This window comes from Suricata suricatta, chromosome X, assembly GCF_006229205.1.
Source record: "Suricata suricatta isolate VVHF042 chromosome X, meerkat_22Aug2017_6uvM2_HiC, whole genome shotgun sequence".
NCBI lineage: Eukaryota > Metazoa > Chordata > Mammalia > Carnivora > Herpestidae > Suricata > Suricata suricatta.
In genome coordinates, this window is record NC_043717.1 from 18,530,202 (window position 1) to 18,547,577 (window position 17,376).

The 17,376-nt window shown below is 42.5% G+C and overlaps 1 protein-coding gene and 1 pseudogene across 1 annotated transcript; both read left to right on the plus strand.

The window, feature by feature from the left end:
• The window catches only part of LOC115283849, a 3,838-nt pseudogene extending 3,073 nt beyond the window's left edge, over positions 1–765 (plus strand).
• A 13,291-nt stretch (positions 766–14,056) lies between these two features.
• SAT1 (spermidine/spermine N1-acetyltransferase 1) lies at positions 14,057–17,062 on the plus strand. The gene is made up of 6 exons (XM_029930693.1): positions 14,057–14,318; positions 14,551–14,602; positions 14,697–14,780; positions 16,161–16,262; positions 16,362–16,402; positions 16,529–17,062. Exons 1-6 carry the CDS (start codon positions 14,253–14,255, stop codon positions 16,697–16,699), a joined length of 516 nt encoding a protein of 171 aa, XP_029786553.1. The 5' UTR covers positions 14,057–14,252; the 3' UTR covers positions 16,700–17,062.
• The last annotated feature ends 314 nt before the right edge of the window (positions 17,063–17,376 follow it).

The following is a 17,376-nucleotide window of genomic DNA, read 5'->3' on the forward strand; positions in this document are numbered from 1 at the left end:
GAGGCTCCTCAAAAAACTATCCATAGAACTCCCTTATGACCCAGCAATAGCATTGCTAGGGATTTACCCAAGAGATACAGAAATGCTGATGAATAGGAGCACATGTACCCCAATGTTCATAGCAGCAATGTCAACAATAGCCAAAACATGGGAAAAGCCTAAATGTCCATCACCTGATGAGTGGATCAAGAAGATGTGGTATATATACACAATGGAGTACAACATGGCAATGGAAAGAATGAAATCTGGCCATTTGTAGGAAAGTGGATGGACCTTGAGTGTGTCATGGTAAGTGATATAAGTCAGGCAGAGAAGGACAGATACCATATGTTCGCACTCATAGGTCTAACAGGAAAACAGGAGAAACCTAATGGAGGACCTGGAGGAGGGGAAGAGGGAAAGAGACTTGGGGAGAGAGAGGGACGCAAAACTTGAGAGACTATTGAATACTGAACATGAACTGAGGGTTGAAGGGGAAGGGGGAGAGGGGGAAGGAGGTGGTAGTGATGGTGGAGAGCACTTATGGGGAAGAGCACTGGGTGTTGTATGTAAACCAATTTGACAATAAACTATTAAAAAAAAAACCTCTCTTTGCTGGAAAAACTCCTACCTGAGAGGAAGGAAGTAGAAGAGACTGATGAAATGGACCAGGTAGAACTGGTGGACTTTGATCCAAATTAGGAAAGACGGCGCCATTACAATGGAGAAGCATATGAGGATGATGAACATCACCCTAGGGGAGGTGTTCAGTGTCAGACCTCTTAATGGGGCCAGTGAATAACACTGGTGGCATTTTATATGCAGTAGTGAATGAGTGAAGGACTATAATCATAGCTCACTACTTGGCTATTGTTTTTGTTTTAATATTCAATTATAGTAGTGTTTTAAAAGTTAAATGAAGAATAAAAAATATAAAAGCTCAAAAAAAGATATTAAAAACAAGAAAAATATATTTTATAGTACCCACATATTTACCGTATTTACTCTTCATTCTTTTGTGTAAGTGTAGGCGTCCATCTGGTATCCTTTTCCTTCAGTCGAAAGAACCTCCTTTGGCATTCCTTGTAGTACGAGTTCACTAGCAATGAATTCTCTTGACTTTGGCTTAACTGAAATGTCTTTATTTTTGCCTTCATCTTTGAAGAACATTTTCACTGGATATAAAATTCAAGGCTGACAGTGTTTTTCTTTTAATGCTTTAAAGATGTTGTTCCAGGGGCATCTGGGTGGCTCAGTCAGTTAAGCGTCCAACTACTGCTTTCAGCTCAGGTCATGATCTCACAGTTTATGAGTTCGAGCCCTGGATTGGGCTCCATACTGACAGGGGCAGACCCTGCTTGTGATTCTCTCTCCCTCTCTCTCTCTCTCTCTCTCTCTCTCTCTCCTTCTCCTTCTCCTCCTCCTCCTCCTCCTCCTCCTCCTCCTCCTCCTCCTCCTCCTCCCATGCAATGTCTTTCTCAAAATAAGCAAATAAACTTAAAAATATAAAGATGTTTGACCATCCTCTGGTTTTCACTGTTTGACAAATCAGTTATTAGTTTCATCTTTAAGATTTTGTCTTTATCACCGGTTTTCAGAAATTTGATTCTGCAGTGCCTTGGTATGGTTTGTGTCTATGCTGCTTGGGGTTCGCTGGATTCTTGGATATGTAGAAGAGAATTTTCAGTGAATTTGGACTAATCTGGAAGCCAAACGAGACAATTATAGACCTGTACATTGTGTTTCACTGTTACAGGTTGCTGAAGGTAAAGGAAGCGTGCCTAACCACTATTCACAGCTGCCTTACAGCTTTTTCTTTTTAACCGTGGTTTCAGAGACTAGGTACCAAAAACAAAGTTTGGGAAATTGTTCTGTCTGCCGTCTTGCCCAGATTCTAAGCACCGTAACTGCATAATTTCCCTCTATCTGGCATAACTGTAAAATAGCTGTAAAAAGGAGAAAGGAAAAAAGTGTGTAAATGAATATGCTCTGTATAATTGTCATTTAAACCTTTTCTCCTATTTTCACTAAGCTGCTTCTTTTTTAAAAAATCTCCAGGTGTGGTTTATAGTTAAATAGTAATCAGTCATGGATGAGGTCCACTCCTAAAGTGAGATAGAGTTGTAAATAATTTATCTTAGGTGATGTGCTCTGGATTGGACCTTGTCTACATGACGACTGGCCAGGCAGATAAAACGCTCCGGGCGGAGTACAATAGGGATAACAATACTGATCACCCAGCCTCTGCGACCACTGGGCAGGCCTCAGTTGGCAAATGTTAATGGAATCACTGCACATTGATTTTTAATGAGGAAGGTCAAGCTTCTTGACAAAGGTCAATGAATAAGAGAATGATCCTGTGTACGGGCAGGATAAAAATAGGTTTAGAATCAAATCCTTCCCTCTCCTTATTGGACCATTTACAATTATTCTTCCTAATCCAAACATTGCTATACTCCTTATATCACCAGCCAGATAGAAAGAAACATTTAGTGGGCACCTTCTATATTCTAAGCACTCTCTAAAGCGTTTTACAACACCATTTAATATTTACAATCCTAGGAGGACAAAACGATCTAATGGCATTTCACAGATAAGCATACAGAGATTCAAGAATCTCGTCCAAAATCACACAGCTGGTGACTGGCAGCACTGGGATTTGCACCTAGGTTTGCCTGGCCTTGAAACTTTCTGCTTTTGCTGCCATGGAGTACATTCAGCCCCATTTCCCAAAAGGTACTTACTGACCCAACTGCCCTTCGGCATCATGTCCACAGGTTGGCATTCTCTACGTCACCTGCTGGGATAGGAAAACCCACTCCTCCTGGCAGAGAAGTGTGTGCTCCTCTGTAAGGGAGTAACAGGAATGTAGAGCTACGGGCCATTTTCAAAGTACTGGGGGCGGGGGAGGTGCCTGGGTGGCTCAGTCAGTTAAGTATCCAACTTTGGCTAGGGTCATGATTTCATGGTTTGTAGGTTCAAGCCCTGCATCGGGCTGTGTGCTGACAGCTCAGAGCCTTAGCCTGCTTCGGATTCTGTGTCTCCCTCTCTCTCTGCCCCCCCCCCCCGATCATGCTCTGTCTCTCTCTCGCTCTCTCTATAAAAAAATAAATTTAAAAAATAAATTAAAAAATAAAAACAAAGTACTGGGAAAGCGCCGATCTCGGAAAGCACGATGACACCACGATACCCCAGATTCACTGACGAGATGTTCAGAGGGGACTCCTCCATGAACGCCAAGTCCTGTGGCCTCTGGAATTCTCCCTTGAAGAGGTCTGGGTGGGGGCAGGTGCTTGCAGCCTCTTCGAGTGGCAGGCATCTCCTAGCGAGTGGATTGTGTACTTGTCTCAAGTTCTAGGTGTTTCCGATCCATATTGCAGAGTCCGATTTATCAGTCCTTGGGAGGGGCGAGGCGAGGGGAGCACAAGGCAGAGACCAGAGACAGGAGGCTTAGGAAGAGGAAGAAACTGAGAATACTTGAACTGTCAAGTCCAAGCATTCTTTGCTGTAATAAAAATAAAGCATGTGCTAGTGAAACTTAATTTGTGAGAAGTAGACCAAATGTGTGGAATGTTTACAGTTTTCTACCTGAGCTCTAGCCTTAGGACAGTATTTAATATACTGTCTGTTTTTAAGTTTTCCATTTCTGCCGGAAGACCTATGAGGAATAGTCAAATATCTCTTGACTTAGAATCAGGAGACCTCAGTTGTATTTCTGACTCTGCCACCTTCTAGCTCTGTGACCTTGGACAAGTACTTCACCCTCTCTGGGCTTCAGTTTCTTAGCAATGAGATGAGAAATTTGTACTCGTGAATCACGACCAGTCTATACTTCTATGATGACATAAATCTCAACAATAGAGGTTGAGGGTCTTTGAAGAAAAAAAAACCCTTAACTCTTATGATTAAAATAATTAAAAAAAAAAAAAAGACTATCAGGCACCTGGGTGGGTCAGTAGGATAAGCGTCTGACTTTGGCTCAGGTCATGATCTCACAGTTTGTGGGTTCAAGCCCCTCATTGGGCTCTGTGCTGACAGTTCAGAGCTTGGAACCTGCTTTGGATTGTGTGTCTGCCTCTCCCTTGCTTGTGCTCTGTCTCTCTGTCTCTGACCCTCTCTCAAAATAAATAAACATTAAACAAAAATTTTAATTAAAAAAATAGAGACTAAATGAAATCAGTGGCACCTGGGTGGCTCAGTCGGTTAGACGTCCAACTTTTGATTTCAGCTCAGGTCATGATCTCATAGTTCATGAGTTCGAGTCCCACATTGGGCTCTGCACTGTCAGTGCTTGGGATTCCCTCTCTCCCTGTCCTGCTCCTCCCCTGCTCATGCTCTCTCTCTCTCAAAATAAATAAACATTACAAGAAACAGACTAAACGAAATCACATCTGTAAAATGCCAAGCCAGGCACGCCACTCATAATAGACACTAAGAAATGCTAGTTGTAGACCTCGTTCCTTCCTCTCCTGTAGCACCCTTCTATAATTAATCTTTTAAGGAGACCTTAAAATGTACTACAGTTCTCTCAGTCCTATGGTCCTGGGTCCCCTTTGATCTTCTTGCACCCCTTCTCCTACCTCTATCATCTCTTTAAAAGGAATGATTCACCCCCTTCGCCTCCAACTTCGGGATAAGTCCTAAGGTAATAACCTTTGCTGACCCCGACAGAATATGCCCAGCCTCCACTCACATCAGGGCCAGAGCGTGGGTCTGCTCCTTGCTCCTCAGGTCACACAGCGGCTGCTTGGGTGGAGAACACTCCCTTGCTTTTCCTTCTTTGAAGTAGCCTCTATTTTCTGGATTCCCAGTTAACATTTAATTGCCAGTTTATGAATGGTACAAACATTGGTGAGCTGGATGTTGAACTTTAAAATCTAGTACATGTACCCAGGGGCCATAGGGAAAAGAGGGGGTGTCTTCAACTTTGTGCACTCACAAGCAATTACTTCCTCTGATCTTCTTATTGAGTAATCTTCATACCTAGATTCACAGAGCTGATACTTGGGGGGGCCTGAGGATGGCCGATTGCACTTCGCAGGTTTCCTAAGTATGTATGAGGAGTTAGAGCCTTGACCCCTGGCTGAGCAGTGGGCCGTCTTCTTCCTTTTGGACAGGACTCCAGAAGGGGAGAGAGGGAGGGTGGCCTAGAGGAGCAGGAGGAGGTAGGTAGGTCACACTGGATGGACAACAGACCGCGTCTCTGCCCCCTCAGTTCTGATTGTTCCTGTCCCTTTTCTCTAGGAGGCTGGATCCCTTCAGCTGGAAGCTGTAATGTTTAACTGTAAGCCGGTGGACAGCAAGGACTATGCCACATTTACTTCATAACCCCCAAGCACAATGCTTGGCAGGAAACAGACTTTAAGAAGTGTTTGTTAAATGTTAAATTAAAAAAATAGGCTTTTACTGACCTTGGTATGCAGACACCTCCTGGTGTTTACGCCTTCATGTGATCCTCTCCAGTTGGGTATGGCTAGGACCCGTGGCTTGCTTTTAATCACGAGAATCTGGTCAGGGCGATAAGATGTCACTCCTGTGATTATGTTACATCATGTAAAACCCTCTCTTGCCAGGCAACAAAAGCAAAAATATACAAATGGGACTACATCAAAGTTAAAGATATTTGTACGTCAAAGGAAACAATTAACAGAGTGAAAAGGCAAACTAAGGAATGGGAGGAAATATCTGCAAATCATATATTTGATAAAACGTTAGTATCCAGAATACAGAAAGAATTCCTACTGCTCAACAATTAAAAACAAATAGCCTGGGGCACCTGGGTGGCTGTTAGTTGAACATCTGACTCTCAGTTTCCGCTGGGCATGAGATCATGCCCCGCACCATCAGTGCAGAACCTGCTTGGGATTCTCTCATGCCCTCTCTCTCTCTCCCTCTCAAAATAAATAAATATTTTTTGAAACTTTAGACATTAAAAAAACAAATAACCTAGTTTAAAAATGGCCAAAGAACTTAAATGGACACTCCTCCAATGAAGATATACAAATGGCCCACAAGTGTATAAAAAGATGCTCAGCATCACTAATCATCAGAGAACTGCAAATCAAAACCACAGGGAGCTACCACCTCACACCTGTTAGGATGACCATTATCCAAAAAATAAAAATAAAAGGATGACCATTATCCAAAGCAAACAAACACACACAAAACCCAGAAGAGAACAACACAGACCCAGATGTGGAGAAAAGAGAACTGTGGTGCACTGGTGGTGGGAATGGTATAGCCTCTATGGAAAACATGTACAGGTTCCTCACACACTAAAAATAGAAATACCATATAATCTAGCAATCCCATTTCTGGGTATAGATCCTAAAGAACTGAAAACAGGGTCTTGAAAAGATATTTGCACATCTATGCTCAGTGTACCATTATTCAGAAGAGCCAAAAAATGGAAGCAACCTACGTGTCAAGAAATGTGGTATATAATATGATTTCACTCATATGTGGACTTTAAGAAACAAAAGAAATGAGCAAAGGGGAAAATGAGAGACAGAGGCAAACCAAGAAACAGATTTTTAACTATAGAGAACAAACTGATGTTTCCCAGAGGGGAGGGGTGAAATAAGTGATGGGGATTTAGGAGGGCACTTGTGATGAGCAGTGGGTGATGTACGGAAGAGCTGAATCGCTATAATGAACCCCTGAAATTAACAGAACACTGTATGTTAACTGGAATTTAAATAAAAACTTAAAAAAATAAAATTTGTGAAAGTTTGCACATAAAAAAAGAAATGTGGTATATACAATGGAATATTATTCAACTTTAAAAAAATTTTTAACATTATTCATTTTTGAAAGACAGAGTGTGAGTGGGGGAGGGTCAGAGAGAGAGGGAGATACAGAATTCAAAGCAGGCTCCAGGCTCTGAGCTGTCAGCACAGAGCCTGACACGGGGCTCGAACCACAAACCATGAGACCATGACCCAAGCTCAAGTCGGACGCTTAACTGACTGAGCCACCCAGGTGCCTCTCAACTTTTTAAAAGAAGAAAGTTTTATCACTGGCTACAATATGGATAAACCTTGAGGACATTGTGCTAAGTGAAATAAGCCAGTCACAAAAAGACGGTGTCTGATCCACTTATATGAGGTATCTAAAGTAGTTAAACTCATAGGAGGCAGAAAGCAGAATGCTAGTTACCAGGTGCTAGGAAGAGGGGGAAATGAGGAAGTGTTCAATGGGTATAGAGTTGCAGTTTTGCAAGAGGAAAGATTTCCAGAGATTCGTCATACAACAATGTGCACATAGTTAACATTATTGTACTGTACAAATGGTTAAAATAGTTAACATGGTAAAATTTATCTTATGTGGGGGTTTTTCACAACTAAAACAAACGACTATCTTGCTAGCATACTATTCTATATACTGTCTTTGCTGGCTTGATGAAGTAAACAGCATACCGGATAAGCCCACATGATAAGGAACTGTAGGCAGCTTCTGGAAACCACAGGTGGCCTCAACTGACAGCCAGTAAGAAGTCAAAGTCCCGGGTCAAGGAAATGAATTCTACCGGTACCTACAACCTGAGCTCACAAGTGGATTCCTCTTTGGCCAGACTCCCACAGCAGAACGCAGCCTGGCTGATGCCTTTATCAGAGGAAACAGCTAAACCACGCCTGGACTCCCAACCCACAGAAACGGCAGTACTAAATGTATATAACATAAGCCAGTATGTTTGTGGCCATTTGTTATGGCAATCGATAACTAATACAAAAGGGGAAGTATAAAACAACTTGCTTCCAAATATCTGTCTTGCTATTGTGGAACCTTGAAATATAAAGTGTTCTTGGTGGACCGCAGTGGCCATTGGGCCAACAAGACCAGTCTTAACTCACAAACATTCAGAAACTTGGAATGTCTTTGCCTAAAGGTCAGCCAGCCTCTACATCTGGTTTCCAGGAGGCAATTTCTGCAGATTTAACACAATTGCCAATGTGCTGGCCTCGTCACAAAGACCACCGGACAAAACCAAACAAACACAAAGACGACCAGACAGGGAAAAGAAAGGAGTCATTTCATGTCTTAAAGTTCAACCCCAGGGATTTCAAGTATGATCATCCCTATTTCGGCATGTTCCCAAACAGTATCTACCTCTCCCAACCCCCCTCTTTGGTCAAGCAAGGAGCTTCTTATCCCCACTTCCTTCTGAAGGGAAGTGAATGGAATGGAGACTTTCTGGCCATTCAGCCCCCTTTTTCCTTACTAGTGTGCAAAGTAGTAGTACCTGGGGCGGGGTGGCTCTGCGAGGTGATCCAAAGTAGGCAACAGAGGTGATGGGGAGCGTAAAGGCTGTCCCAGCTGTGGCTATGAAGAGCCAGAGACTCAAAAGTGGCCAGTGTTCCCAGGCAAGTCGAAGTCATTGTCACACCCCTCCACATCTCCCCAGATGTGCCAGCAGAAAGGGGAGGACTTTCTCGGCACCATTGAGAAAAGGTTGGCATGGCTTGGATCACAATATCGAGGAAGCAGGCGGCATGCTCCGATCAGGAGCCTCCCCCCACTCACCAACGAGAACCATCTATTTGGGTTTAGGGGGGAAATAATTATTCAAAAGCAGACAATGATTTTCTGGGAAACAAATAGCTGTCCATTACAAGCCCTGACCTTTCCTCTTTTTCAGTATATTTCAGACTGTACCACAAAGTCCTAGTTCCTGTCAGCCCTGTGCTCCCCTTTTGCCTAAACTAGTTAGAATCAGGTACTACCACTTGCAAACAGAGTCCTGATTAATACCTTACTAATTACTGGCCAGCCTCTCAACTGCAGCGTAAAGTAACATAATACTTGACATTTACAAAGAGAAGTCTTACACTTCTGATGGTCCACCCCTAAAGATGAAACAGCTTTCCACGCTCTAAAGTATAATTTCACAGATAGCTGTGAAATTAGGTGATTAACTAGTTGGTACGTAACCTTCTAATTTCTGTATAAGTCTAATTACATGAAATAGAAGTGGGGGTTTTGATTTTTTACTTTGCTTTTCTGTTTGGAGTATCATTGTAACTACTGTATTGTAAATGACGGAAAATAATTGCATATGTTAAAAAGATAAATTGTATAAAAAATAAATAAAATAAATAAAGTATAATTTCACAATTTAAAAAAAAAGGATAGAATAATAAAAGAAAACCTTGGCCCAAAACAAGATGTTTTCCTGGGGCTAGTTGTTTTTATTGACCATTCCCATAGAGTTGCATCCACGTGTAGCAAGGAAACCCCCTTTGGAGAAGACCCAAATTCTAGTCTGTCCCAAGTGTCATAACCTGCGGAATACAGATGCCAGGTGTCATCAAAAGTTAGATAGTTTGAGCTAGAGCAAGCACATCCCGGGAGTCATCTCAAATTAGACTTTCATGCAGTGAGAACCTGAATTTGGAGTATTTGTCTGGCTTCAGATGAACAAAATGACATCTCTGCTCAGCTGGTAATTTCACTTCTGGGAATCTTCCTAAGGAGACAGTCAGAAACCTGGGCCTCACTTGGATGGAAAGATGTTCATCAATGCATTATTTAGGAGTGAAAGAAATCTAACTCTTTAACAAGAAAAATGGTCAAATAAATTGCACAGAATGGAATTCTAAGAAACCATTATATTTTTTAAATTAAATACACTTAATGATATGGAAAAGATATAACTACAAATGTTAACAGTAATAAAGCTAAGAGTTAGGTCAGGTGCTATGCTGAGCACTTTTTATGTATTACTTCACTTAGTCCTCACAACAACTAACCATATTAAGGATATTCTTATTATTTATTCATTAGAGACAAATAAAATGGTGACTTAATCAAGTTAAGGAAATGACACAACCACACAGATGGGAAATTTAATCCCAAAACCGTAGTAGCTAAGAATATGCTATACTACTCTGAAGGATAGGAATTATATACATAGGATACCAATTTGTTATTATTACACACACATACACACACACACACACACACACGCACACACACGCAGGTAATTTTTAAATATTTTTGAAAGATACAGCAAAGAAGCACAGACCAGTCAGAACAGACACTACAACCAATCAGAATGGAAGCCAGATGTAAAGAATCAAATCAAAAATGATCATCTAGTTTCAGTTAGCCTTTGCTGTGTAACAAAGCACCACAAGAGTTAGTGGCTTAAAACAACCATTTTACTGGCTCATGATTCTGCAGGTTGATACCGTGGCCTGGGACCAGCTAAGCCGCTCTTCTGATTAGGGTCACTGGTATGACCATAATAACCTGACGGCTCATGTGCGCTTGGATGACTCAAGATGGCCTCGCTTACGTATCTTGCAGTTGGTGCTGGCTACCAACTGGACCCCTGTCTTCATGAGGTCTTTCCTCCTCAAGGAGGCTAGCTACCTCAGGCTTCCTCATAGGGCAGGAGCAGTTCCCAAGAGGGCATGAGCAGAAGTTTTAGGACCTTTTGAGGTCTTGCTTAGAAGCTGTATATCACCACTTCTACTGCATTCTATTGGTCAAGGCAAGTCACAAAGCCATATTCAAGGAGTGGGGAAACAGACTCTACTTCTTGATGGGAGGAGCTGAAATGAATTTGTGGCCATTTTAAATCTACTAACCATATATACCAACTGAGTATCAGTCCTGCATGTATATGTACATAGACAAAAAGACTAGAAGGAAATCAACCTACATGCAGGAGTTTTATTAACTTTTTGTAATTCTGCCATTCTCCAAGTTTCTTACTCAGTATGTATTACTTCTATAAACAGAAAAAGAAAACCATGACACCTTCCATAATAGTTTAATAGGGCAGGTTGGACAGCTTCGCTGTGGCATGGAAACCAACATAAGTCCTTCATTCCTAGCTCTTTCACTTCCTAGTTCTGGCAATTGCATAACCCTCCTGAGCCTCCAATTTTCTCAGTTGTAAAGATGTAGCTAACATTACCTATTTCACAAGACATTGTAAAGATCAAATGAGACAATGAATGTAAAACACCCACAACATGCCTTGGTGGTTTTCCTTCCTCCTACTCTACCCATACTAAGACCTCCTTAGTTTTATAGGAACTCTCTTTCTCACAGAGCTTAAATTATGCTGTAGTAAACTACACACACATAACTCTAAAAGTAAACTGTATGCCCTGAGGGCTGGTTTCAAAACTGAATCTTCCTTTTTAACTCCTAAGTACCTAACACAAGACTCAGTAAGTCTTGTTGATTTGTTGACTCATTAACCAAATCAAAACTCTCCAGGTAATCCCTTCATGCAGTTTTAAATATACATTCCAGGGGTGCCTAGGTGGCTCAGTCAGCTGGGTGGCCAACTTCAGCTCAGGTCATAATCCCACATTTCATGAGTTCAAGCCCTGCATAAAGATAAATAAACACTGAGAATAAAGAAATAATTAAATAAATATAAATTCCCGTATCAAGAGTAATGCTGGTCATCCATTGTATCTATTCCTGACAATAGAAAAGCCTAACTTGGTTCACCATCAAAAAAAATTCAAACTTCTTAGGGTTCTAAGCTTCTACATTTGCACAAATACAATCACAACAAGCTATATAAATATATATATATATACACATATATATATATATATATATTTATATAGCCATCTGCTTTTCAGAATAGGTTCTTCTTGGGAGCGTCTGGCTCACTCAGTTGGTGGAGACAGCAACTCTTGATCTTGGGGTTGTGAAGTCAAGCCCCACGTTGGGTGGAGAGACTACTTAAAAAATAGAATCTTAAAAAAAAAAAAAAAGAACACGCTCTTCTTGCCATAATGGCAAAGTGAAGCATAAAAGCATGAAATTCCAACTGGAAAAACAGAATACATAAAAAATGAAACAAATTTTAATGAAACAATCATTATTCTGAAAAACTAAGCAACCCAAACTGAAAATAGCCTTACTATTGCTTCAGGCCAGCTATCATTAGTGCTTAGTCATGGAGGTCTAACTTACCGTTATCAGTAAACACACACATACGCAATAAGCTCTCCTGCTCCTCCCACAAGTTAGAGAGGGAGTCAGGAAGGGCCTCGAATGATCATCCATGTGTCATGGTGTCAGGAAAGCCATTACCTGAAGTAGCTTAGGCAGATGAGAATCAAGGCTATTTTTAAAGATCTTTGAGAAAGACATTTCATAAACTCCCAGGTGACTCACTATGCATCACATTCTCAGAGGGTGGGAAGGGTAACAAAGAACCTACTTTTGCTTTCATTTTTACATACAGGATATTGCTAGCAAAGGCAGAAAATCACTGGTCGAATGTTTGAGGGGTCGTTTGGTGATAGTGCAACCTCTCCTTCTACCGACAGAGAACACTGTGGGACCCTTTCTCTTTGACATCCAAGTAGGGCAGCCAAAGCAAGCCCTCAGAGGCGCTGTCTGGGAAGGTGGGTTGTCAAAGAAAAACTATCTGCAAGAGGCTGAATACTTGTTCCAGTGGGTACAGTCAAGAACTCTCATTCAACCATTCTCAAACATTTTCCTCTCAGGACATTTAAAACTTACTGAAGAATTCAAAAAGCTTACCTTTGAAAATTCTATTAAGCATAAGAATACACAAGCACACGTTTCTTTAGTCACCAGAGCAATGTCATCACACATCCTGTACATTTGTAATTATTTCAAGGCGCCTGGGTGGCTCAGTTGGTTGAGCATCTGACTTCGGCTCAGGTTATGATCTCGCAGTTAATGGGTTCAAGGCCCACATCGGGCTCTGTGCTGACAGCTCAGAGCCTGGAGCCTGCTTCGGATTCTGTGTCTCCCTCTCTCTCTGCCCCTCCCCTGCTCGTGTTGTCTTCTCTGTCTCTCAAAAATAAATAAAAAACATTAAAAAAATTTTTTTAAATTGTTATTATTTCAAAATAAAAAGTTAAAGAAAAGGGAAAAAAAGAAGCACAGAGGATGGAGCAAGTTACCATTACAACTTTCAACAGCAAGGGAAGCCAGAAGATAGTCTGATATCATCACCATGCTGAAAGAAAATAACTTCCAACCTCAAGTTCTATAAGCAGTGAAATAAACCCTTCAAAAATTCTAAGATAAATTAAAGACATATGTAGAAGGCACAATGGAAAAATTTTCAAAAGCAGATCTTTACTAAAGGAAATGTGATAAGCATACTTCATGCAGAGGGAAATGTGTGTCCACAAGGAAGGTCAGAAATTTAGGAAAGAAAACTGAAAAAATAAGAAAGAAAACAGTGTGTTAATTCTAAAAATTACAAATATAGAGGGAAAAATAATTGAGGAATCCAAATAGTTCACCTTGGGAAATTATAGGAAACATAAGAATATACAAGCATGGGGCACCTGGGTGGCTCAGTCTAACTCTTGATTTCAGCTCAGGTCATGATCTCCTGGCTTCGTGAGTTCTAGCCCAGCATTAGGCTCTGCACTGACCGCGCTAAGCCTGCTTGGTATTCTCAGACTCCCTTTCTCTCTGCCCCTCCCCTACTCGTGCGTGCTCTCCCTCTCTTCCTCAAAAAAGAAATAAGCATTATAAAAAGAATATACGAGCACACATTCCATTAGTCATTAGAGAAGTGACTTCATCACACACACATCACGTCGCCTCTGGAAATTTTCAACAAGAATGAAAAAGACCAATGACGTCTTACTATTATTATGAAACTAATTTTGACACACTCTGACAGGATCCTGGGACCCGGATGGTCCCCAGTACCACACTTTGAGCGCTGCTGTTCTAATCCTCAGGTTGCCCAAGGCTGGCTCTGCTGAGTTTCCTTTCCTGACCGGTGAAGGAAGAAAAGGGAAAGTCACTAGCCAGGGGCCACAAAAGGATGTCCTTTTTTCCCTTTGCCAAAGTGCCAGGGGGACGCGCAAGTTCCCAGTTCGGGCTTCCGGGAAGGTTTCAAGAGGTGTCGGTAGAGGGCGCCCCTAGAGAACTCCGCGGCTCGCCTAGCCTCGCCCGCACCCTACGTGTTCACAAGGACGCCCGGAAGAGAGGGCGGTGTCCGGAAGGGCGGGCATTGTCCGGAAGAGGGGGGCGGTCGCGGCCTCATTGGACGAGGGGACTCCGCCTCACGGCCGGAGGCGGGGCTTCTTCGCGCTAAAAAGCGGGGCCCAGCGGCCACTCCGGCGTGCCGGGCTAGTAGCAGTTCTGGTGAAGCTTTTCCGTCGCTTGCAGAGGTTCGCCGGGTCATGGTGCCAGCCTGACTGAGAAAAGGAAGCTCCCGGGAGACGAATGAGGAACCACCTCCTCCTGCTGTTCAAGTACAGGGGCCTGGTCCGCAAAGGGAAGAAAAGCAAAAGACGAAAATGGCTAAATTCGTGATCCGCCCAGCCACCGCCGCCGACTGCAGTGACATCCTGCGGCTGATCAAGGTAGCGGGAGGCCCGGGCTCCTTCTGGGGCGAGGGGTGGGAGGTGGGGAGCGGCTCCGGGAGGTTTCCCCGTTCTCCACCCACCATCTCCAACCTCGGCCGGGCCGCTCCGGGCAGGATTCTGGGAATGAATCGCCGCCCCGCCCACCCTGTTCCCTTGGAGGTGGTTAGGCCGGGGCCTCACTTCAAGTTTTCTTCTCTCTCCTCCCTTTCTCCCATGTGCGTCGCCCCAGGAACTGGCCAAATATGAATATATGGAAGAGCAAGTAATCTTAACTGAAAAAGGTAACACAATTGTGGCAGGGCGGGGGAAGGGCGTCCGGTGTTTGTCATCTTCACCGAGGCCATCACTATCTGTCCCTGCTGCCCCTTCTTGCAGATCTACTAGAGGACGGTTTCGGAGAGCACCCTTTCTACCACTGCCTGGTTGCAGAAGTGCCCAAGGAGCACCGGTCTCCGGAAGGTAACCAGCCTCCCCTTCCAGAAGCCAAACACCGAGTGTTGTATAAAAACATAGTGTCTGTTGTGTAGAACCACTGACAACACAGGCCAAAGATACTTACTGAGAAATTGGCCAGAAATAATAGCGAGTGTTCAAACTACTGAGGAAAAGAAAAATAGATGTGCTGCGCATAATAGGGCAGATTGGAAGAGATGTTTAAGTAAGTATCAGAGTGCTGTGGAGACCCGGAAGAGTTAGGTATAATGTCGTTTGTTGTAATTCAGTTTCATAAATGGTTCTTGTTTGACCCTAACGTAACCTTTTTTGTAATTGTGTTAAATCACATTTTTTTCTTTAATTTGTCCCAATCTTCAGGTTACAGTCTCTAGCTTCGCCATGTACATGGCCCTTCCGTGTACATGGATGGGCGGGGAGGTAACTAAAAGATCCTTTACACAATAAAGTAGATGATCATGATAAATGAGGTAAGGTCCTATTATCACACACTTAAAACACGGTAGATCAGAAACTCCAGTGTACTCGCTTCCTGTGTTTGCAAAGGACTATAAAATGGCTAGAAAGTTTAATTTGAAACCTTTGCCTCCATTTGAAATTATAGACACCCTATACGAGGGAGTCAGATTGTTTTAGTTTTTGCTGGTCCCTGTTGACTGGTCAGAAGACAGAGCTAAAAAGGGAAGTTGTTTGGGTGGGTGCTTCGTTTTTTTCTGAAGTCTCTTCCCCAAGCTAGAAGAAACGAACGGAAAACATCCGGGATGAGGTACTTTTCAGAGGTATATGGGTGTTACGGAATACCTGTTTCTGGGTACCTCTGCTTCTTCTGGCTTAAAACTGGGGAGAGCAAACTGAAAACGTGTGAATCGGAAGGCAAGTTCTGAAATTAAACGTTGCACTTTTGGCCTGATGTCCTGACCTTAAGGAAGCAGAGTTTCTAAACTACAAATATTTATTATTCTGAACTGCCGTGTAAACCTGACTTATTCCCAAGTCAACATACCAATATATCAGTAGGATGTGAATAATGCGTATGTTTAGTTTAAGTCTATAGCAGTGCTGTGCTGGCAAGTAATGAAAGCGTTCTCACTTCCTAAGTGTGAGACCCGGCAGGTTGCAGAGTGGCCAGTCCACAATTTTAGCCTCGCTTCAGCTAGCTCTAATGTATGCTTTTTGCAAATACATGTTCTGAGAACATCAAGATCATCCAACAGTGGCCTGGACTGCACTAGCATAAAAAATCAGGCAACAGTCCAGTTCAGTGGCTACTTATTTCTATAATACATGCATGTATATTTTTTAAAACCTATGATAGGCTTCTGATTTTGCAGCTACAACTTGATGGGTTGCTTTTGGCCCACAGCTCAGGTGATACTCTTATTACAGGACACAGCGTGGTTGGTTTTGCCATGTACTACTTTACCTATGACCCATGGATTGGCAAACTGTTGTATCTTGAGGACTTCTTCGTAATGAGTGACTATAGAGGTATGGCTGTGCTTAGGAGGGGGGGCGCTCTGACGAGAAATCAGGGCCTCAAGTCCTAAAGATGATTTTTTTAAAACGGTACTTCTCTCTCTCTTTTAGGCTTTGGCATAGGATCAGAAATTCTGAAGAACCTAAGCCAGGTACGTCTTGGTTTTGGTTTCTGAATCCTTGAGGGCTAACTGAGCCATTTTAATGACCGAATCCGATTTGTGACTTGGCAAGCCGGTGAACGGTCACTGAGCTTGTTTCGCCGTCTCTTATAACAGGTTGCCATGAAATGTCGCTGCAGCAGCATGCACTTCTTGGTAGCCGAATGGAACGAACCATCTATCAACTTCTACAAAAGAAGAGGTGCCTCTGATCTGTCCAGCGAAGAGGGATGGAGACTCTTCAAGATCGACAAGGAGTATTTGCGAAAGATGGCAGCAGAGGAGTGAGGAGTGCTGGTGCAGAAAATTGACAGCTTCTGTTCTATTTTAGATTAAATTCTCAACTGATCTTGCTTTCTGTCCTGTTTGTAGTCAAATAATAGAATGAACACCCATTCCAAAGCTTTATTACCAGTGGCGTTGTTGCATGTTTGAAATGCGGTCTGTTTAAGATGGCAGTCTTGTATGCACGTTGGAGTCAGAGTTCTCCTTGAACATCTTTTGATAAACAGCAAGGTGGTATGATCTTAATGTATATGGAAAAAAAACTTCATTCTTGTGAGTCATTTAAATGTGTACAATGTACACACTGGTACTTAGAGTTTCTGTTTTGATTCTTTTATAATAAACAACCCTTTGATTTAATCAGTATATGCATTTTTACTAATCTTTCTCTCTCAACATTTTTCTTGCTGTTGAATGCAAAATAAAAATGGCCAAGAAACCTAACTTGATAACTTTACAGTTGTGTAAAAGCCATTTTTAACCCAATTTAAAATGGTCACAAGCTGTTCTCAGAGTCTGGAAGGAAACCAGTGGAATTCCATGGTTTTATAGGCAGCAGGGCACGTAAAATGACTTTACACTGGGTGACAACTACACTTCATCTGACAGAGTTTTCTGAGCTGAGAAACCAGGTTAGAAAGTGGGCCCACCGCAAACAAGCCCACTTGTCACCCAAGTAA

Bases quoted from the DNA above. Each gene is read 5' to 3' on its own strand.
- SAT1 (XM_029930693.1), top strand. From the start codon at position 14,253: ATGGCTAAATTCGTGATCCGCCCAGCCACCGCCGCCGACTGCAGTGAC. The intron at 14,603-14,696 runs GTAACACAATTG...CCCTTCTTGCAG, and splicing joins AGTAATCTTAACTGAAAAAG to ATCTACTAGAGGACGGTTTC. The intron at 16,263-16,361 runs GTATGGCTGTGC...TCTCTCTTTTAG, and splicing joins CGTAATGAGTGACTATAGAG to GCTTTGGCATAGGATCAGAA.